The 23,874-nt window shown below is 37.7% G+C and overlaps 1 protein-coding gene across 1 annotated transcript; it reads left to right on the top strand.

Moving 5' to 3' along the window:
• The first annotated feature begins 4,774 nt into the window (after window positions 1-4,774).
• On the top strand, window positions 4,775-12,387 carry LOC141712966 (eukaryotic translation initiation factor 3 subunit A-like). The gene is made up of 14 exons (XM_074516120.1): window positions 4,775-4,905; window positions 5,402-5,465; window positions 5,551-6,032; window positions 7,818-8,033; window positions 8,157-8,525; window positions 8,634-8,663; window positions 9,045-9,272; window positions 9,381-9,542; window positions 9,751-9,972; window positions 10,056-10,262; window positions 10,339-10,545; window positions 10,828-10,908; window positions 11,125-11,326; window positions 11,576-12,387. The coding sequence occupies exons 2-14, from the start codon at window positions 5,420-5,422 to the stop codon at window positions 12,070-12,072; spliced, it is 2,949 nt and encodes a 982-aa protein (XP_074372221.1). The 5' UTR covers window positions 4,775-4,905; window positions 5,402-5,419; the 3' UTR covers window positions 12,073-12,387.
• Window positions 12,388-23,874: the final 11,487 nt, after the last annotated feature.

The raw sequence follows: 23,874 nt of genomic DNA, 5'->3' as shown, positions 1-23,874 counted from the left end.
GTCTTACCAACTGCCTAACACACTTACCATAAATGTTTCATACATTAATTAACCCTTTTTGGTCTTTAACCTATGTTTCAAAGTAAGGCGAGGGGAAAAGTTTCATTCGCGAAACGCCGTTACTTGAAACGGTCGTTTCTCCTAAACCGTGCATCGGAATCGAACGAACTACATATCAAAACGAAGCTCGTAACATGAGCTATCTAAACATCGCAGTGGTCATAATCTAGCAGGGGGTTCTCGGGTCCTAATGTTATGCACAAAAACAGTCCAAAGAAAATCGGACGTTACGACGGCTATGTTTACGCGATTACCAATGTTTAAACTACTCCAATTAACCACCAACCAACTCATAACCATCAATACAACAAAACTTCACCTAAACCATACCACATCAGTCCATAATCTCCAAGGTTTTCAACTCAAACAACCACAATCAAGACCTATGAACTATAATCAAGCTTCAATTACCAAAACACTTCCAAATCAAACCAAAATTGGGGTTATTATAGTAGTTTGGTTTGATTTGGAAGTGTTTTGGTAATTGAAGCTTGATTATAGTTCATAGGTCTTGATTGTGGTTGTTTGAGTTGAAAACCTTGGAGATTATGGACTGATGTGGTATGGTTTAGGTGAAGTTTTGTTGTATTGATGGTTATGAGTTGGTTGGTGGTTAATTGGAGTAGTTTAAACATTGGAAATCGCGTAAACATAGCCGTCGTAACGTCCGATTTTCTTTGGACTGTTTTTGTGCATAGCATTAGGACCCGAGAACCCCCTGCTAGATTATGACCACTGCCATGTTTAGATAGCTCATGTTACGAGCTTCGTTTTGATATGTAGTTCGTTCGATTCCGATGCACGGTTTAGGAGAAACGACCGTTTCAAGTAACGGCATTTCGCGAACGAAACTTTTCCCCTCGCCTTACTTTGAAACATAGGTTAAAGACCAAAAAGGGTTAATTAATGTATGAAACATTTATGGTAAGTGTGTTAGGCAGTTGGTAAGACACTCACGAAGGAATCGCTTTAAAACTCGTAAAGGTTAAATTATTAAAAATGGTGGAGCCGAGGGTACCCGAGTGACTTAAGCGAATCAGTGAGCGCAAAACAAGCGTTAGAGTCTAAGTTAGTTAAAGTATAGATTTACAAGTGACTTTGGTTTAATTCCAACTTACTTGTTGTTTATAGGTTACCAGACTCGTCCCGAGCCATTCGTAACCCCCAGTCGCTCAGGCAAGTTTTCTACCCGTTATACTGTTGTTGTGATATAAATATATGTATATGCATATTTGTTATTAGCAAATTCTTGCGATATATTGTAGCATGTGATATGGTATATATGCATGCCTGTTTCGTATTCTTTTCATATATATCTGTTGATTCAGTTGTTAATACCTATGCTAGAGAATAACGGTAATTTGCATATACCCTTGGTATAGGGACCCAAAGGTGAAAACATTTTCTAAAACTGGGAGTCGAGGATCCCGAGTAGATTTTATATATATATATATACTTATATATATATATGGTCATAGTTTTCAAAACTATTAATCGAATAAGGTTTATTCGATAACTTTAACTTTATTTTATTAATGAATATTATCTTGAATATTCATTCGAGGACTTATGACTCCTTTATTTTATTTAATGAATATTATTTCGAATATTCACTCGAGGGCTTATGACTCAGCTTATTTTATTTATTGAATATTATTTGAATATTCATTTGAGGATCTATGACTCCGATTATTTTCTGAGATATATTCTTTATTTTATTAAAGAATAAGGTGTCGATAATCAAACTCACTTTTGATTATTCAAATAAAGATAGTACTTTCGTATAGGTATATCTTTGGTTATTTAATATTCATTTCAAGTATAAGTTTCAAAACTTCTACTTCAATTATTTTTATAAAGATTATTCTTTATGGAAATATTATTTAAATAATAATATTCAGATATTTTCTAATATATTGGGACTGATTTATTTTGTTAAATCAGCATTACTCCAAACATTCTTAAAAATGTTTTGCGAGTCTTCAAAATGATTTTTAAAAGTTAGAGCGGATCCCAAAACTCATTTTTATATTTAAGATCCTCCTTTCGAAGGGGATTTAAATACTCGCTCAAAACCTGAGGGATCCGGCTCTGTGGTGTGTTTTATATTCGCAACAAGGTTGCTGTTTTGATAAATGAATTGATTACTTACCCAACACTCGGGAAGTAAAATTCTTGGAACAAGTTAATCCATTAACAGGCATCGCCTGGGAAATATCGGTGAGTTCTCCTTTCCAAATAGATACGACTTCTTGGTGGAGCCGTATCAACAAGTTTCTACTTGGGGAAAGTGGGGACGAGCTTTACGTTTCAGAGTCATGGATTTCATCTGAACTAGGAGTGGTGTAAGTGGCCGAGTAGCGCCGGCCCAGCCTTATTATATTGGCCCAAATGGCCTGGAAGTTCCGCTAAGGCGGTCCATTCCTTAGGAGTTTAGTGTTCGGTTGACAAGTAAATCCGACAGGTTCTCCTCTACATGTAGAAAATGGTGGGGTTGTACTACTACGACTGATCATCGTAAGTGGTCTTCCTGGCGCGGAAAACTCCCGTAATGAGTTCATCATCCAATTGGATAATTTCTGCAACACTACCCAGAGCACTTCGATAGAAAGGCTACGGTTGGGCGATTGTTGAGTGTTGGCAGGGTCAAGTTTTCAAAATGATGTTTACATCAAATGAAGTATCTCGTAACTTCATTTTATTTTGATAATATTTTAAAGATTTAATCTATTCAAATCTTGCCTTATAGTCTCATCTATGTGATAAACTTTTGAAGCTAATTATAACTTGAACGGTGGTAGTTCAAGTAGTATTTGGGAAAGATATAAGTATATTGGGGTATCTTGTAACTTCATCTTTTAAACTTATATCTAATTAATAATTGTCTTATGAATGACAAAGATTTTCAGAAAAACGTTGAGACAAGGTTAGATATATGAGATCACCTTGCAACGATATTTTTTTTTTACAGTTATAAACTGGAACGTTGTGTATATTATGCATGGAAGAGGACTTCCAATATTTTGAAATGTATATATGTATATATATATACTGAATATTTTGCGACTTCATCGCATTAAGATATCAACTTGGTTCATTTCTTTTGACCAAGACTTTTATGAGTACTATGAGAAGGCTCATATATTGTTAATCATTATACATATTATTTTGGTGGGCTTGCTGCTCACCCTTGCTTTCTTCTTTCATCACACAACCTCAGATAGACAAGATGAACCGGACCAAGCTTCCGATTCGCAAGAGGTTAGGAGACGTTCCGCAGTTTTCTTGAAGCACTGATGCCGCCATAGCTGAGGTAGGAACTACCAATAGGCTAGGCTTTCAACTTTTGATGTATCAGATTATGTATATTATGAATTGTAATAATGGCAAAGAAATGTAAATTTATTCAGAAACCTGTTTAAGGTGTATTGGCAGATAATTGTGGAATAAAATGACTTGTGGTTATTTTTGGATGTTCATCTCTGAGACTATAACGTGTGGTGTGTGTGTTTATTGTGGGGTCACAGTACAGAGTAGTTGAGTAATTATTAAGATTGGGTGTTATTAAGGGAAATGGAACTCGTGACGACCCGGATCCCCGACCCCGGATCTGGGGGTGTTACATGAATTCTGGGGCACGGGCGCGCCGCTCTTCTGGATTTTTGACTGCAATTCTTCTTTTGGCCATAACATGAGCTCTGTACATCGGAATTTGACGATTCAACTGCCCACGCGAAGCTAACGAGATTCTCTACAACTTGAGAATGATCTTGACTTCAGAATCTGACCTCTTTTCAGCATATTTCCTTGAAAAACTCATTTATTCATCCAACTAATGCATGTAATGCAATAACACAAAAACACATCAAAAATACCAATAACTTGAGTCCAAAATACCAACTTAAGCCTGTAATGAAGCGTTCCAAGTAGATATAAAATCCACTTATCAATTACATCATCAACCGAGACCAAATACATAAATGCACACACAAGCAAAATAGTTAATCACAGACAAATCAGACCACGACTGATGTTGTTGAATCGTCGAGGAAAATATAGAAATTAGATTCGATTAAATGCTTGTAAAGTTGTAATAATACATGTGAGTGACTGAGTTACCTAATTTTTATGAATGATGTTTGGTGGACTAAATATCATAGTCTGATCTCAAGCCCGTAATAACAATACAATTATAAATTTTAAAAATTCATAAATTAAATATTATATATGTAAAATATAATATATATTTATTAACAGAGAAAAATGCCCATAAGTACGTGTTAGGGGGCTTACCTAGGTACATAGGGTATTTTTAATGGCAGAGTTATAATTTTTTAAATAAATTATGTAATTACAATAATACCACTCGTTAATTCACATTAAAAATCTCTCTGTACTCATCTAATTTACGTGAGTACGTATTTAGAAGTATCAAGCTCTTACTAAAATTAGTAACCGATTCGTTTTTTATCGGTTTAGTAAGGATGTATAACCAGAACCGAGTCATTTATATTGATTCAATTTTTTATTTTCCAATTTTGATTTTGGATCGATTTTATTCGGTTCGATTTTCTCCGGTTTCCATTTTAATTTGTTTTTTCTGTGCTGTAGTAAATAGTACAGGGTCGAATATGAGAGTATAACAAACGTGGGGACTACTAACATAATTTGATAAAATCTCAAGTGACTAAATTGCATAGTCATGTAAAAACTATGAAGCCCTAGAAGTAAACATATATACTCGTTCACAAATATACACTCTCCTTTGCGATACAATCGGCGGCGTAGAAATATCTATCTACATATACATACAATACATACAGAGCTCTTGAATCTCGAGCAAAGGTATGATTTAATCATTCTTTCTGCATCTCAATTCACGTTTTGTAATCTCTATTCGATTTTACACTCTGTATGTATTTTATATATGCATATATGTGCGTTGTAAACTGTTTAATTGTAATTCAATCTTTTTGTTTGTGAAGATCTGTGTTAAAATCGATTAGTATGTTCAATTTTATTCAATTACTGTGTTGACATTGCTATGTTTTAATTAGTGTGTGTGTGTGTATGTGCTTATATCATATGTGCGTATATTTGTTGCGTGGCTCAATTCGATCGAGTTCGATTATTGTGTGGAGATTTATCACTAATCTGATTTTCGATTTTGTCGTCATTTAATTTTTCTCTGATAGTAATTTAGGTAGATTTTGCAATTGGTCGATGATGATTAGATTTGTGTTTTTTTTGGAATTTGTTTGTGGTTAGTATTTTTAGTGTTTTCCGTGTAAGTGTGCTATTTTTTGATAATATGTATTGGCATACTTGATGATTTTACCAGGATTATTGGTGAAGAAATATGGCGAATTTTGCTAAGCCGGAAAATGCTCTAAAGAGAGCTGAGGGTAAGATGCAATTTTATATGTTGATGTGATTTTGGATTTAGTGTATTGTATACTTGTGCTGATGTTTTGGTATGAATTAATACAGAGCTAATTAACGTGGGTCAAAAGCAAGATGCGTTGCAATCGCTTCATGATTTGATTACTTCGAAGAGGTATCGTGCGTGGCAGAAGACGCATGAGAAGATCATGTTTAAGTATATTGAGCTTTGTGTGGACATGAGAAGGGGCAGGTTTGCAAAAGATGGGTTGATTCAGTACCGTATAATATGTCAACAAGTGAATGTCAGTTCTCTGGAGGAGGTCATTAAGCACTTTATGGACCTTTCTACTAAGAAAGCTGAGGCAGCTCGTAGTCAGGCACAGGCCTTAGAAGAAGCTCTTGATGTTGATGACTTGGAAGCTGATAATAGGCCTGAAGATCTTATGTTGAGTTATGTCAGTGGTGAAAAGGGAAAGGAGAGGTCTGATCGTGAGCTTGTCACCCCTTGGTTTAAGTTTTTATGGGAGACGTATAGGACAGTTCTTGAAATACTGAGGAACAACTCCAAGTTAATGGCACTCTATGCGGTAATTCTTCTTTGTGCTCGATTCTCTTGAAAATGGAGTGAAGTCTGATGTTTATTTGTTATTAGAATTTGACCAAGGAGGCTCAATGTTTTAATCATTTGTGTTAAATCTGCTAGACTACGACTCGGATCTGGTTGATTTGCATCTTCTGTGCAATAAACAAACCTTTAAACAACAGTGGAGTAGCTTCGTTATAATATCACAAATGAGGATGGGAGAAGTATCCACCGGATGCTAGTATGATCTTAAAGTTTTTTACATGCCCACAACTGGGCCAAATTATGTGGCATCATTTAATACTTATATTGATTAAAGAACAATGAACCTTGGCAAGTAAACCTGTTAAATCTAGGAGTCTTTCTGATTAATGGCCAAGAGTATGTGTACTGATTAATTTACAAGCTTCTGGAATACATCTTAAAACACATTTGACTAAGGAAATAACAAATATGCAAAACGTACACCCTGGTATAATAGTATGTAGAATAGTCTCGCCCCTGTAGGCTTGTACACATGTTTTTTATGTGAAAATGTGACTAAACTTATATTCTCTGTTGGAATTTAGTATGTCCCTAATGCATTAGTCTTAATTAAAATTCTGAAATTATTAAAATTTAAGTTTAGTTCCAAGAATAGAAAAAGAAAGATTTAAATGTGGAGAATAGAAATATGGTAGTAGATAGTCTTACCAATGACGATTTGATATCGAGAATCACGATGAATAGGTGGACATGTAATAGATCACCACTTTCTGTCTTACAAATTTGCCTTGTGATTAATCTCCTTGTTCACAACACGGAACTTGTTCGAGTTTTAAGAGTCCAGAAGTGAACCTGTGTTTCGTAAAAGCGAAGTGAACTTTTGCAACTTAGTGTCATTTGAACAAATTTTCAAAAATTGTACCCTAATACCCTGTAACAATCTTTTGAAATTTTTGATTGTTGATTTAGGACTGAAACACTCTGACTTGATGAAGTGTAGGGGGCAATACCTGAAGGAAAATATGAACATGCTGGGTACTCGACAACTAAGTTAATTTACAATATAATGATATTAGAAGATTAGAAGATAGACTAGCGATATACAGTTCAATATTTGGAGATATTAAAAAAGTTACAAATGGTTTAGAATGCTAAAGTTTTAAAATATCTATCTAGGATGAGTACGCATAATGTATTGTAAATGGAAGCTAGTAACACACAAACATTAAGGAAGTTAAAGCCTCTTCAATTATAAGTGACGGACTATGCGTTTCTGTGCAATTGCCAATATTCAGCATGAAGATTTCTGCTGCTACACACCTCACTTTTGATACTCTTCCTATCATTTTCTTTGCTGGACCTGTCATAAAAAAATGGCACTTGTTCATGTTTTTGACTCCTCTTCTATATCAGTATCTTTCCCATAATATCCTTTCACAAATTTTCGTTCCTTTCTTTCTAACTAAATGGAGCAGAGATGCAGATGCAATTGCTTCTATGCTTTTTGAGTTTTGACATTGAAGAATGCAATAGTAGATAATATTGGGTTCGACACTGTATAGACTAATGCCCAAATTAATCAAATAAAGTATGAATTAGCAAGATGTAGGGTTGGTTTTTACTGATTGACATGGGTAAGATATAATGTAATAGTTCTTATTGACTGATTGTGTTAGAATATAAAGCGGACCTCTCTTTGTTATCCCTGATTTTTTAATTTGATAATGTACTTGCCAGTTACCATTTAATATGAATGTGGCTTCATTTAGCAGTGCACAACTAATTATTTCAAAATTTTGTTCAGGATACTGCACACCGTGCTTTCCAGTTCTGTAAGCAATACAAGCGAACCACAGAGTTCCGTAGGCTGTGTGAAATCATCAGAAATCATTTAGCAAATCTTAACAAATATAGAGACCAGAGAGATCGACCTGACCTTTCTGCTCCCGAAAGCATGCAATTCTATCTTGATACAAGATTTGAGCAATTAAAGATTGCAACTGAACTTGAACTTTGGCAGGTTTGTAATTTTTATTCGAAAACACGGGAAATAAATTGCTGCAGATGTTAATATCTTTTTCCCTGGTGGATTATTGTGGATAATGATAATTTTTTGTTTCTTTGATTGTATTTTCTCCTGCAGGAAGCTTTCCGTTCTGTGGAGGATATATATGGGTTGACATGCATGGTGAAGAAAATGCCTAAAACATCCTGGATGGCTGTATATTATGCTAAGCTAACAGAGATATTCTGGATCTCTACTAGTCATCTTTATCATGCATATGCATGGTTTAAACTCTTTCAACTTCAGAAAAGCTTTAATAAGAACCTCAATCAGAAGGACTTGCAGCTAATTGCATCCTCTGTTCTCTTAGCTGCAATGTCAGTCCCCCCTTATGACCACACACGCCGAGCATCTCATTTGGAACTTGAACATGAGAAGGAGCGCAACTTGAGAATGTCTAATCTTATTGGTTTCAATCTTGATACCAAGATCGAGGGTAGAGACATGGTATCATCCCTAGATATTTGGATCTTATATTTAAAGTCTGAATTGTAATTTCTTAGATTCTGAAGTATAATTTTCTTCTAATTAGTAATTTTCTTCTTTTTTTTACAGCTCTCGCGATCATCACTAATTTCAGACTTGGTGAGTATACAGTTTTGTGACTCAATTTTCTAACATGACGTGTGTACAACCCAGTTATACATCACATCTGCTTTTCATAAGATATTAGTACATGTATTTGTACGTTAATTTATGTATATATTCTCTATGGCTGCAAGTAGATATACTTACGTTAGACATTAGTGTTTGTCTGTTTGACAAAGGTAGTATATTTGCAAGATGTACAGTTTTGTGTATATAACTTACAAGTCTCCAGCATTTTGTCTTTAAGTTGAGGCTGATATATTCCTTTTTTGGTTTCTGTGATGGCGGCTAGTTATACTTCTATGTTGCTTTATGCACCTGAATTAGAGGAATGATTTCTTTTTCTTTGTTTAACATTTGTTTCTTTTTTTTTTATAGATCTCGAAAGGTGTAATGACCTATGTTACTCAGGAAGTGAAAGATCTTTATCATCTTTTGGAGCATGAATTTCTGCCTCTAGATCTTGCATCGAAAGTTCAACCATTATTGGCAAAGATTTCAAAAGTCGGGGGTAAGATTTCATCTGCATCATCCGTACCAGATGTACAACTTTCTCAGTATGTTCCTGCGTTGGAAAAGCTGGCTACCTTGAGGTTGCTGCAGCAGGTAGGATTTCTTCATTTGCTCTTTGTTATATAGTACTTTGGTAGTGGCGTAGTGCCACACATTGTTACTGCTTGCATTTTATCTAATTGTTTTTTAACAATTTTGCAGGTGTCTCAAGTATATCAAACAATGAGCATCGATAGTTTAGCCAAGATGGTCCCCTTTTTTAATTTCCCGGTAGTGGAGAAACTATCTGTAGATGCTGTCAAACATGATTTTGTTGCAATGAAAGTTGACCATATGAAGGGTGCTGTCATATTTAGTACTTTGGTTAGTTAAGATAATTATTTTTTGTTGGCTACCCATATATTAAATTGTCTTAACTGATGTTCTCTTTATATATACACATGCATGTATATATCTATAATCATATATTATTTACTCGAGTCTAGAATTGTTGTTCCATCATGCAAGTTTGGTCTTTGTTAACATCATTTAGAATATTGTTTTGAGGCTACTAATATTTTCTTTTTTGCAGGGTCTTGAGTCTGATGGTCTGCGTAGCCATCTTAGCTTATTTGCTGAATCTTTAAATAAATCAAGGTCTATGATATACCCTTCTGAAAGGAAAATATCAAACCTAGGTGAAATGCTGCCAAATTTAGCTGAAGTTATTGACAAGGAGCATAAAAGGCTGCTTGCTCGAAAAACAGTTATAGAGAAGAGAAAGGAAGAACAAGAACGTCATCTTCTGGAACGGGTATCTTTAATTGATGTTTTGACATTTTTTTCCTAAGTAATAACATTTTTTAGAGGGTTCGCTGAATAATTTTCTTTTTTTAGGAACGCGAGGAAGAATCCAAAAAGCTTAAGCTGCAGAAAATAACTGAAGAGGCAGAGCAGAGAAGGCTTGCATCTGAAATTGAACAGAGGAGAAACCAAAGGATTTTAAGGGAAATAGAAGAGCGAGAGCTCGAGGAAGCACAAGCCTTGCTTCAAGAGGCTGAAAAGCGTGGTAAAAAGAAGGGAAAGAAGACAGTCATGGATGGAGTAAGTAATACTTGTTTTCTTTACTAATTTGATAGAACCAGGGAAGTTTACAATTTACCTTTTCTCGTGTATTCAGGAAAAATTGACAAAGCAATCATTGATGGAGTTGGCTCATAATGAACAATTAAGAGAAAGGCAAGAAATGGAGAAAAGATTGCAAAAGCTAGGTAAGACGATGGATTATTTGGAAAGGGCAAAAAGAGAAGAAGCAGCACCTTTGATTGAAGCAGCATTTCAACGTCGTCTGGCGGAAGAAAAGGTGCTTCATGAACATGAACAACAGGTATATTGTGTAACTTTGGATACACTGCTTGCAGTATCATTTTGAGTTTGAACTTAAGTTTCGCTACAGAGTTCCTTATACTATTAATCAAGGTTCCTTTAAAGCTTGAAGGGCAAACCAACTGTTTTCATATCTCTGAAATATAGCTATGCCTGACATGATCTGCACATTGACAAAAGTTACATATATTGTAAAATTAGCAGGTCCTTGGCCAATGACTAAAAAAGAACCCTAAATACAGTTCCTTAAGTGCTAACTTGTGCTTTATGTGCTATTCTTCAGCAAGAGATAGAGCTAAGCAGGCAGCGTCATGATGGAGACCTTAAGGAAAAGAACAGGCTGCTAAGGATATTGGATAATAAGGTTCGTACTGTATACGTTGTGCACAACTGCCCCCAACCCCTATTGTTTCTGGCACATGGTTTGTCCTAACCGTACAAAAGAAGATTCTTCTGTTCTATATGTATTGATTTTACTTTGTATAAATATTGTTCCCCTCCTATCCTGGGATTAAGGCAGTTTTCCTGCTCTTGGCATAGACGGAATATTTGATTCTGTTGTATCTGGTTCTTTTTGCAGATACAGTTTCAGAATAAAGTTGTAGAAAGTCGGGAAGCTGAGTTTGAGAGGTTGAGAAAGGAAAGACATGACCGAATTGAACAAATCCTGTTGGCACGTAAGGAGGAGAGAGAAAGGAAGAGGAAAATGTTATTTTATTTGAGCGTCGAGGAAGAAAGACAAAATAAGCTGAAAGAAGAGGAGGAAGCTCGCAAGCGTGAAGGTACATTTTTGACCAAACTACTAAACCTAGCTCACAAGTGTGAAAGGCAAGAAATTGGTGCAACTACCCTTTTCCTACTAATGGAGAAGACTAATCTACAACAGAATGTGGGGTAGTAGTAGCGGTAGAGTACTGCAAATGCCTTGTGTAACAATACTCTATTATAGGGATTGAACACTACTGTGACTTTTATTGTCAAACTGCTCATGTTTAATCTCTGATGCATATTTCATAATATACTGCATGCAGCTGCTGAAAGACGCAAGAGGGAGGAGGCTGAGCACAGGGCTAAGATGGATGAAATTGCAGAGAAGCAGAGGCGAAGGGAGCAGGAAGTGGAAGAAAAGAGGAGAAGTGAAGCACTTGCCAGGACTTCTGAACTTCCTGTAGCATCTCGTCCAGTGGAAACACCAATTGCTCCTGAAGTAGCACCCGTCGTTCCCGCTGTTGCAGCACCAACCCCAGGAAAATATGTGCCTAGGTTCCGCCGAGCTGAAGCACAGGCTCCCCCTCCAGAACCTGACCGGTGGGGTAGTGGCCGACAGGATGATCGGGCGCCCCCTCCTGCTGGTGGTGATAGGTTCCGCCGAGCTGAAGCGCAGGCTCCCCCTCCAGAACCTGACCGATGGGGTAGTGGCCGGCAAGATGATCGTGCACCGCCTCCTGCTGGCGGTGATAGGTGGCGTGGTGGGGGTGGTCAAAGACAACCTTGGACATCATCCAGGATCCCTCCAAGGGGCAGCTAATTTTCTTGAGCTTGTGTGCTTCAGAGGCTGGTGAATTAATGATCTTTTGTCAAATAGTTGGGGTAGACTTCAAATTTAATGATAATTGCTGCTTCAAATTTTGGTGTTGAATTTGACAGCCATCTCTTTCTGCAATATTTCACTGGAGTTGGTGTCCTAAAGCCAAGGATAATTATATGTTTAGACTCAGATGTGTTAACTCTTGGAACTTAAAACACTTGTTAAAGTTTTGTGGGAAACACCACTCTTAGGTCGGAATCAAATTCATAAATACTGCCTTTGCGTATTGATTTTAGTCGAGAGTATCTTTTTTTTTACAAGGTGCGGAACTTTGCTATTATTTGCTCATGGATGGATAATAATGTTCTGCATAGTATTTTCTGTTATGGGCTTTTCAAACGTTGAAAAAAATGATATTTTCTATATATGCTGTTTTTTGTTAGTTTTTTATATTTACTGTTAATCATTTTTGGCATCCTTCCCTTGAAATTGACATGACTAATGATGTTCTCATGCCTTTTAAACAAAGTAACCAGGATCATGAAAGGTAACCAAAACCTACAATCATGTACAAAAATTCCTCGACTAAACTCTTCACCCAGTTACCCAAATTACTCGGCCATATTGTGTACATTTGTGAAAAGAATGAATGAATAGCTGGGAAATGGTATGGGAATTTAGGCTCTATTTGGTATTGCTGTTGCAGACAGGTACAACGGTTTTTTTGCTGAAAAACTGTCAGATTGTTGTTTGGTAAATTTAAAAATTGATGTATGGAAAAAAGCTTTTGATCTAAAATCTGCTGTTACCAAAAGCATGCCCCTATGTTTTTGAAAAAAACTGTTTTCAGCTTTTGCAAGAAGTAATTATCAGTTTCACCATCAAACCTTCTCAAAAACATTATTTTTATAATTATATCTTAAAAAAATCATAAATAAAAAAAATTACTAAACAGTCATCTAATTTTTCTGATAGCACTTTTTTTACCGGCACCTTTTTTCATAAAACAACAGTTTTCAATAGCACTCCCGAACGAAGTCTTAAGCAACTAGGAGGGAATTACTCTAATGAGATGTACGACATTAGCCTGTTGAAAGAATTCTATAAGGGCTTATTGGTTCTCCGTAATCTGAAATCACGTATGAGTTTCAGTCATTGCAACCGTATACCTGACATTTGGTTAAAAAAAATAAAATTTCATACCAATTTCTCAAACTCCTAAGGTATGGGTTTTCATACCCAAATAGGGGTATGAGAAAGGGGCATGTGTATCAACTTTTATTTCACTATTTTAATTTTTATTTAAGTAATTAAATATAAGTGTTTAGTTCTAAAAGAAATCTATGAACCTAAAAAATATTAAAATAATAATAAAATTAATATATTAAATTAAATTAAAATTATTGACTAAACACTTAAAAATTAAAAATATTTATCACAACACTTAATCAAACACATGATATCAGATACCTAATCCACACACAAACAGTCAAACTTGGGATGATTGGAGGACAAAAACATCTTCTTTGCAATTCGTAGATGAACTGTGTTCTTGAATGCTGATGATGAGACTATCCCAGCATGGATTCGGTTGCAATTTATGATCGGAAGTGAAACAAACGATTTGTTTTTTTTTTTATTTTTCAAATTTGATTTGATTCAAATTTTAATGATTTCAATCGGAGTATGATTTTATATCAACTTTTTACTCGACCCTCCGACCGATTATTATACAAAATTATATTTCCTATAAGGATGAGAATTTGTATCAAATCAATGAATTTTCAATCCTAACCGACCCGATCAGGTTTAACTGAATCCGAATATTTCAGGTTTGGGTTTAATTTGTTAACTTAAACTATTTTCGGGTCGGGTTTGTGTTTAGAGCATACGTTTCGAATCCGGCCCAAAAAATTCAAAACTCATTTTGTTCCAATTTGAAACTAAACACGACCAGAAACCCGTATTAATATATATATATATATATGTAATTTATTATATATACATAAATAATCCTATAATTTAAAATCGTATTAGTATAATATATCTATATTATTATGTTAAAGACGAAATATTGAAATTTGGAACCGTCGGGTCAAACTGATGAGAACCGTTATATATGATCGAATCTCATCAACGACATATTAAATTTATAATTTATAATATATAATGATAAAAATAACCATGCATCGCACGAGTTATATACTAGTAACATATTATATTACTAATATTATTATTAAAAAAAATACTTTATACAAACTATTACATTAAAGTGTTGCATAATAAGTATACATTAAGCCAAGATTTTGACCGAGGTAGCAAACCTGATCACACGTGGGTTTAAATTACGGGTTAAATATAAATTAGGTGACTCATTGCATCCGAATGACTCAAGTAGGTCACTGACTGTAAATTTGGCTCATACCAATCACCGATTAAGTTTATTTAATACAGTCAAACAATTTACTTAATGGTCAAACATATGACTCGGATGAGTTGGAGCATGTGGACTCCTTGTAACGACTGCATAGACATATAGCATACAAACTTGCTAAATATATGAGTGTAAAAACTAGGGTTCTTGACAAAAAATTAGAATAACAACACAATCATCTTTCATTTCTCTAATTCCTTCTAGATGTAGCTTCAATCCGCACTAAAAATTTCATTTCTCTAATTTCTTTTAGGTATAATTTCTATTCACAATAAAGATTGAAAGCCCCATGGTAACAAGTTTAGCTTATAATACAAAATCACTACACACTAATTAGCATATACTAATATGCATGACACTCAAAATATGTAATACGAAATCAAATCATATATAACACGAGATTGAGATGATTATCAGTTGAACTCCGAAATGTACGACTGCACAATACGGCAATTTGACTTGCTCCACTGAAATATGATAGGGTTTTGGCGAGAAATTAGGGTTCTGGTCGTTCCCTGCTCTTCTCGCTTCATGAAGTGTGAGTAATATTTTTGTTTAAGTGTTTTTTTGACCCTCAACTTTCTTACGGAAAAGAAAATCAATTTTCAGGCCATGCAGAACGTAATAGCATCATTATGGAGGCCAAAAGAGGGCATGGAAATACATGATTTAGGCGGTCAGAGGTATTCATTTACATTCTTTCACGTTCTAGATCTTTAGAAAGTTATGAAGGGAGGCCCGTGGACTTTCGAACAGAGTTTACTGGTGTATAAAAAACTGGAGAATCATGAAGATCCCCATCTAGTGCCGTTAAACACAATTGATATATGGGTTCAACTCTATGATCTGCCAATATGGATGAACTCAGAGAAAATCTTGCTACAGGGTCGTTTATTAAGGTGTACTCAAAGAATACTACAGAGGCATTACGTTTGTTTGTGCGAATAAGAGTAAAAATGGATATTACTAAGCCATTGAAAAGAAGAATGAAAATCAAAAGAGAGGGAGGTGCATGGAGTTGGGTGAACTTTAAATATGAAAGGCTGAGTACTTTTTGTTTTGTCTGTGGCATATTGGGTCACTCGGAACGGGACTGTGTAGTCATGTATGCAAATCTAGATAAAGTTATCGATATAGCGTATGGTGTATGGTAACGAGCACCCATGGGAAATATGAAGAATCAAAATATTGGATCTCGATGGCTGAGAAATGGGGATGATAGTAGTCAGGGTTGGACATCGCGTGGGGACAAGATGAAAGGTACAGACGGCGGTCATGGCGGAGTTACAGAGGCAACATGTTTCATGGAGGTGGATGGTAGAGTAGGCGAAATTCCAGGAGCTAAAGGTGGGATTCGTTATGTGTCGCGAGATTTGGGGAGTAAGGTAGGGGATCGAGACACGTTAAACACGGAAGAGATAGCACAAGGCGGGAACAAAAGTAAAGATGATATAATTATTTTGGATTCAAAACGAAAGCGTGTGGATATGACAACAGTTTTGGAGGAAAATGGGCCTACAATCCAGTCAGATAAGGACAAAACAAGTGGGCCAAAAAATGAGTTGAAGGCGGGACCTGTTTTACAGAGCCGCCTAGACAAATGAGTATATTGGCGTGGAATTGCCGTGGGCTGGGTAAACCACGTGCAATTCAGTTTCTTAAGGAGATTACCTAACAAATAAAACCTAATATTATTTTCTTGTCGGAAATATTAGCTAAAGAAGGAAAAGTTAAAGAGGTCTGTAAAGCTATTCAGTTTACGGAGTACTGGGTTGTGGAGGCACATGGGCACAGTGGAGGACTAGCATTGTTATGGAGAACTGAGGGTGGATGTCAGGTAACAGATAGTGACACTCGTTACATAATATTTGAGGTAGAAAATGAACAAGTGGGATGGTGGAGGTATACTGGGTACTATGGGTGTCCTGAGCGTGGAAGAAGAAGATTTTCTTGGGAGATTTTACGGGGTTTGGCTGGAAATTCGACGCTTCCATGGTGTATTCTTGGTGATTTTAATGATATGATGGAGGTAGGGGATAAACGAGGTGGGCGTGAATAACCACTTAGTTTGCTGACAGGTTTTTCAGAGGCGATTAATGACTGTGGGTTGATGGATATGGGGTTCAACGGGGAAAAGTACAATTGGGAGAAGTACAGAGGTAAGTCAAATTGGACGCAAGAAAGATTAGACAGGGCGTTTATAAATCAGCTGTGGCGAGATTTGTTTCCACAGGCAGAGTTAAGGGTGATGGATGTATCTACGTCAGATCATTTACCAATATATATTCAGTTGAATAAGCAAGTATATTTACCAAAAAAGCGTAGATTTAAGTTCGAAAATGTTTGGCTACGAGAAAATGAGTGTAAGCATATTGTTGTAAGCGGATGGGAAGAAGTCACAGACAAAGAAATTATGGAAAAATCGAGTATTGTGGACTTAAGCTACAAGAATGGGGAGGGGGACTGAGTAATGAATATAAAGAAAAATTGAAGTTGTACAGAGAGAGGCTTCGAAAATTATGATCTAGAAGGGATGCTCATGGTATAAGCGTGTAAAATGAAGTTAGATGGGAGTTTTTGCAGCTCTTGGAAAAGCAGGAAATATATTGGAAGTAGCGAGCTAAGCAATTCAGGTTAAAGGAAGGAGATCAAAACATGTGTTTTTTTCATCGATATGCATCGCAAAGGAGAAAGTCAAATGCTATAGACCAGATTAAAAATAATAATAGGGAATGGTGTGAATCAAGGTAGGAAATACAGGAGGTTATTCAGAGTTACTTCTCAATAATATTTACTGCATCAACGTTAAATGGGACCTTGTCAGAACGTGAGAAAGTTAACCAGGTGGAGGAACAAGATAATATGGCACTGGTGGCAGAAATAACAGAGGAAGAGGTGAAGAATGCGGTGTTCTCGATGCAACCTGAGAAAGCGCCAGGGATAGATGGCTTTAATCATGCATTTTATTAGTCATTCTGGGGAGTGGTTAAACACGATGTGGTTGATTTTTGTCGAAAGTTCATGGGTATAGGAGAGTTGCCAACGGGAGTAAATCGAACTTTAATCTGCCTCATTCTGAAGGTTAAGGGTCCTGAAACGATGGCAGATTTGCGCCCAATATCATTGTGTAATGTTCTTGTGAGAATTTTATCAAAAGTTTTGGCAATAGATTGAAAGGGTGTCTTGGCTCTATTATTTCGGATAAGCAGAGTGCTTTCTTAGAAGGGCGGCTGCTTACTGATAACGCACTTGTGGCTTTTGAGGTTAATCATTATATGAGATGGAAGAAACAGGGGAATAATGGAGTGGCGGGATTAAAAATTGATATATCGAAGGCGTACGATAGATTAGAGTGGGGATTCATTGCCAGCATGATGAATAAATTCGGGTTTCAACAAACGTGGATTGACAGAGTGATGAAGCTAATCTCTTCGGTGTCATACAACTTTATGCATAATAGTCAAGAGTTTGGTAGTGTTATCTCATCTCGTGGTATAAGGCAGGGGGACCCAATATCATCATATATTTACATTCTTTGTGCTGAGGGGTTGAGTGCGATGATTAGGCAGAATGAAAGTGTAGGGTTGTTACATGGATGTACCATTGCACGAGGGGCACCCACGATATCGCATATATTATTCGTCGATGATTGTTATTTTTTCTTTAGAGCCGTGGAGGGGGAGGCAAATATAATGAAGAGAATCTTCAACATATATGAAGAGATTTCGGGTCGGGTTGTTAATTATAATAAATCCACGGTGGTGTTTTCTCCTAATACAAGTGAAGAAAATAGAAGAAGAGTGTGTGTTCAGTTGGGAGTTCGAGCAGTTAACAATCCAGGAGATTATCTGGGTATGCCAATGATGGCGGGTAGGAGGAAGGTGGCGAAATTTAAATTCTTGTTGGATAAGATTGATCAGAAATTAAAGAATTGGGGGAATCAAGTCATCTCGAAAGGAGGCAAGATCACGCTTCTAAAAGTAGCAGCACAAACCATCCCAAATTTTTGGATGAGTATCAGAGGGTACAGATCACCAAAGGAAACTGGGGCGTTTCTTCGAGCTCGACATAGTAGAATCAGAGGGTACAGTTCACCAAAGGAAGCTGAAGGAATGAGTATGCGAGAGGCGCTGTCATGGGTGAAGAGTTGGAGAAACCGTAATTGTGTGTTTGAGTCAGACTCAAAGCTGTTAATAGATGCGATACATGGACAAAATGGAGGTTCGTTGTTTCACACGATTGTTGAAGATTGTAGTGAGTTAGCTAAACACTATGAGCATGTGTTATTTAATTTTATGCCGCGATCTGCGAATAATGTGGCGCACGAAATTGCAAGAGCTGCTTATTCTAGTTCAGGTCCAAGGGAATGGTATGACACACCACCTGAGTTTATTTTGTGTAATCTTTTGATGGATGATTATTAATACAAGCAAGTACTTTTATTTCAAAAAAAGTGCTTTTTTTTAATTTAAGTCTTTTCTGTTACAACCTATCATGCCCACCCAGCGCCAGGTGGATCAATTTCACTACCAACATACCTACTAACCACCATGTTAACATTTAACATTAATATTAATTGATTTTTAGTTTGACTCTAACAAACTGATTAAATTAGCTTAATCGATAATTACTACTAACCAAATTTGTAATCAGTGACATATTTGAGTTATTTGGCCGCAATGAGTCATGTAATTAATATTTAACCCTTTAAATTACCAAAGATAACTAGTTGTATAAGTTAGAAGATACTACAACCTTATTTTTAACTTTCCAATGATTTGTACTTTGTATTATTAAATTCCCTCATTCTGGTAGTTTTTCTATATGCACCCCTTTCCTTTTTCGGCAACTTTGTCTGCTGTCGCTTTTTTCATGGTCTTGCTTCAGAAACAATTTCATCATCAGGAGTCTGGTCCATTGTCTTTGATATGGGCCTAAAATTAGCCTAGAAATATAATTAATGCTGAATTAATTAGACCAGATGCGGTCCAATAACGAAGCCCATTTAATGAGGCCCAAAGCCCTGATTATTTATTAATTTCATAATTAATAAATAGGGAGGATTACCAGCTCATTAAATAAGTCCTAACGGTGATGTAATTCCATGAAAGATAGCCTCAAGGGCACCTACACCAACTAGGAATCCGATTCCTCTATTTTAGGACTTCTAAGTCTATCCAAAGTCTGAGAACTTGATCAACAAGTCTCATATCCCTAGTCTAATTCAAGGACTCTCAACATCTATATAAAGGGATCTACCCCTCAATCAGAACTACTTTTTTGGCTTGATTCTCTAATTCACAGAGATACGTAGGCATCTCGTAAAGGCAGAGTTAAGCTACGAAACACGAGAGCAACCATTAAAGGCCTTGAGCTTTCGAACCTTAGTAATAAATATAGTAGTTAATACACCATAAGTTTGTATCCATAACATTTGGAGCCATTTGTGGAAAGCACAACAACAACCATGGCGAAAACACAGAGAATGATTAGAGCTCTTGAGGAAGGAACACCATCGGGGACAACCCAAGTGATTTCGTCAAACGTGGAGGTACCTCCTCACTCAACTTATGCAGCCACCCAAGGAGAAGCCCAGATAGGGGCAACTGAACCTCAGCCACAAGGGATAATTCCCTCGGCTACTCAAGGTACGAATTCCCAACTTCAAAAACTACATGCACCTGTGACTTCTCGACCCATTGGGTATGAGTATTCAACTGTTATGACTACTAACCCCCCATATGGGATGCCCCTTACCCCGAGGTTGGAGGAAGTGGACATGTTGGGCGAAGTGAAGCATGAGGATGATCGCTCCCTATATACGTGGTTTGACTCCTATACCGGAGGATCAAGAATTCTCTGGCCCTTATACTAAGAGAGACTCCGAATCTTCGGATGATGAAGTGGCCCCAAGAAGGAGGCGTGCTGGCAAAGAGCTGATGGCTGATGGTCGCCAACGTCCTAGGAGCACCCAAGGGACGAATTCCCAAGAAGTGCAAGAAAGGATCAGGGCTCATGAGGCTGAGATTCAAAGGCTGAAGCGCGACTTGGAGGCACACCAGAATACCAGACCCCCACTGCCTCTAAGGGGGAGGAATATTCCCCCTATCATAGACCTCGATGGTTCAATACAAAGAAGGGCTGTTGTCCCAAGGGCTGATCCAAGCAATCTTCTCCCCCTTGGAGATCCTGATGATCCTACTCCGCCCTTCACTGAAGAAATAATGAATGCCCATATCTCAAGGAAGTTCAAGATGCCAACTATCAAAGCTTATAATGGCACGGGAGATCCCGCTAATCATGTTAGGACATTCTCTAATGCACTGCTGTTGCAGCCCGTGAATGATGCTATTAAGTGTCGAGCCTTTCCTCAAACCCTGTCGGGTATGGCTCAAAGGTGGTATAGTCGTTTGCCCCCAAACTCTATTGGGTCGTTCAGAGAATTAAGTCAGGCTTTTATTAAGCAGTTCATCAGTGGGAGAGTGCATGAGAAAAGTTCAACATCCCTCATGAGCAGTGTACAGGGAACAAAGGAATCCTTGAGAGACTACCTAAATTGTTTCACAAAGGAGGCTTTAAAAGTCCTGGACCTTGATGATAAGTTAGCCATGATAGCACTGCAACAAGGAACTAGGGATGAGTTCCTCAAGATGTCCTTGGCCAAGCGCCCCCCTAAAAGCATGTTGCAGCTCCAAGATAGGGCCGGGAAGTACATCAAGGTGGAGGAGAGCATGAGGAAGACCGTAGTGAGTAATGAGCCCACTGGAGGTAAGAAGCGGAAAACTGACCTGGAATATATCGCTAAGGACAAGTATCCTAGAACCGAGTAAAACCCTGATTCAACCCCCAAAAAGGGAGGACCTGGGCAAAAGTTCACTGAATACGCTAAGCTGAATGCTCCTAGAAGCCAGATCTTGATGGAAATCGAGAAAGATCGAGATATTCTTTGGCCTAAGCCCTTGAAGGCTGATCCTGCCAAGCTAGATAAGAGCAAGTATTGCAGATTTCACAAAGATGTTGGTCATGACACCGATGAGTATAGACAACTGAAAGATGAAATTGAGTTCCTCATTCGAAAAGTAAGATTGAACAAATACACTGGAGAAGGAGGGGATAGGAATAATAATGGAAGGAAGAACTTTGAAGATCGTAGGAGGGACCAAGACGATCAGGGGCGGAATCCCCAGCCTAGAGGACCGGTTATAAATACAATTTTTGGAGGCCGCGACCTCGAGGCCTTGTGATAAACACGATCTTTGGAGGACCAACTGCTGCTGGATTATCCAGGAACTCCAGGAAAGCATATACTAGAGAGGTTATGCATATTGTTGGAGAAGCCCCGAAAAGGGCCAGGACAGAAGTAATATTGGCTTTTGATGATTCTGACCTAGAGGGTGTGAAATTTCCTCATGACGACCCGCTGGTCATTACACCGATAATAGGAAATAGCCAGGTCAAGAGAGTCCTAGTGGATAATGGTGCTTCAGTGGATATCTTGCTCCATGACACCTTTTTAAGGATGGGATATAATGACTCCCAATTGACCTCAACCGACATGCCGATATATGGATTTGCGGGAGTAGAGTGCCCCGTGGAAGGGATAATCAAGTTGCCAACAACCATAGGACAAGAACCAAGATAAGCAACTCAGATGTTGGACTTTGTGGTGGTGAAGGCTAGTTCAACTTACAATGATATCATGAGAAGAACTGGGATACACGTATTTAAGGCAGTCCCTTCTTCCTACCATTCAGTTATGAAGTTTCCCACTCAGAATGGGATTGGAGAAGAGAGGGGTGATCAAAAAATGGCTAGAAGTTGCTATGTGGTCTCACTGAGGGCAGATGGAGTTGGGGGGAAAGTTCAACCTATTGAAGATCTGGATATTCGAGAGAATGATGAGAAAAGAGGGAAACCAGCAGAAGACTTGGTTTTGATTCCTTTAGCTACCAAGGATCCTGAGAAGGTGACTTTCGTTGGAGCCACACTAGAGGAGCCCCTTAGAGGGAGGTTGGTGAAATTTTTGCAAGAAAATAGTGACGTATTTGCATGGTCGGTAGCTGATATGCCAGGCATAGACCCGGAACTAATTACTCACAAGCTGAATGTGGATTCGAGTCGGAAGACGGTGAAGCAAAAGAAAAGAAGTTTTGCCCCAGAGAGGCAAGAAGCTATAAAGCAAGAAGTGGAGAAGCTCTTAGAAGCTGGTTTCATTGAGGAGATACAATTTCCGGAATGGTTAGCAAACCCTGTAATGGTGAAGAAGGCCAATGGAAAATGGAGGATGTGTGTGGACTTCACTGATCTGAATGACGCATGCCCTAAGGACTATTTCCCGCTGCCAATGATGGATACTTTGATAGATGCCACTGCTGAGCATGAGATGCTGAGCTTCATGGATGGATTTAGTGGATACAATCAGATCAAGATGCACAAGGGCGATATCCCAAAGGTATCATTCATCACTGACTTTGGTGTTTATTGTTATCTTGTTATGACATTTGGTCTCAAGAATGCAGGAGCCACCTATCAAAGGTTGGTAAATAAAATTTTTTAAAGATCTTATTGGCAAGACCATGGAAGTTTATGTTGATGACATGTTAGTCAAGAGTCTAGTGAAGACTGATCATATAACCCATTTGAGGGAAGCTTTTGAGGTCTTGAGATATCATAAGATGATGTTAAATCCTACGAAGTGTGCTTCCAGAGTAGGGTCTGGAAAGTTTTTGGGATTGATGGTCTCCAAGAGAGGGATCGAGGCCAATCCCGATAAAATAAAAGCAATCCTGGACATGGAGCCCCCAAAAACTATCAAAGATATTCAAAAGCTCATCGGAAGGGTTGCTGCATTGGGACGATTCATCTCAAAGTCTGGGGACAAGTGTTTGTCGTTCTTCAAGTCCTTAAAGAAGGTTAAGGATTTTGTATGGAGTGCGGAAAACCATAAGGCATTCGAGGAATTAAAGACATATATGGCCCAGGCCCCGTTGTTGGCCAAGCCAGCTTTGAATGAAGTCTTATACTTGTACTTGGCCGTTTCAGAGAGTGCCTTAAGCGCTGTATTGGTTAAGGAGGAGCTGAAAATCCAGAAACTCGTATATTATGTCAGCAAAATTCTGCATGGAGCTGAGTTGAATTATTCAAATATTGAGAAGTTTGCTTTAGCTTTGGTGATGGCTTCAAGAAAGTTACGTCCTTACTTTCAGGCTCATCAAATTGAGGTGCTAACAAATCAGCCCCTGAGAAATATCATTCATAGTCCCAAGGCTAGTGGGAGGTTGATCAAGTGGGCAATAGAGCTGGGAAAATTCGACATCAAGTATAAGCCACGAACGGCAATAAAAGCCCAGGAATTGGCTGACTTCGTG

The sequence above is a fragment of the Apium graveolens genome, chromosome 3 (assembly GCF_009905375.1).
Source record: "Apium graveolens cultivar Ventura chromosome 3, ASM990537v1, whole genome shotgun sequence".
NCBI classification, from domain to species: domain Eukaryota; kingdom Viridiplantae; phylum Streptophyta; class Magnoliopsida; order Apiales; family Apiaceae; genus Apium; species Apium graveolens.
The sequence above is the reverse complement of the archived record's forward strand: the minus strand, read 5'-3'. Positions and strand labels throughout refer to the sequence as shown.

Excerpts from the sequence above, each read along its gene's own strand:
- LOC141712966 (XM_074516120.1), top strand. The coding sequence starts at position 5,420 with ATGGCGAATTTTGCTAAGCCGGAAAATGCTCTAAAGAGAGCTGAGG. Across the intron at positions 8,526-8,633 it reads AGATCGAGGGTAGAGACATG|CTCTCGCGATCATCACTAAT; the intron begins GTATCATCCCTA and ends TTTTTTTTACAG. Across the intron at positions 9,273-9,380 it reads CCTTGAGGTTGCTGCAGCAG|GTGTCTCAAGTATATCAAAC; the intron begins GTAGGATTTCTT and ends ACAATTTTGCAG.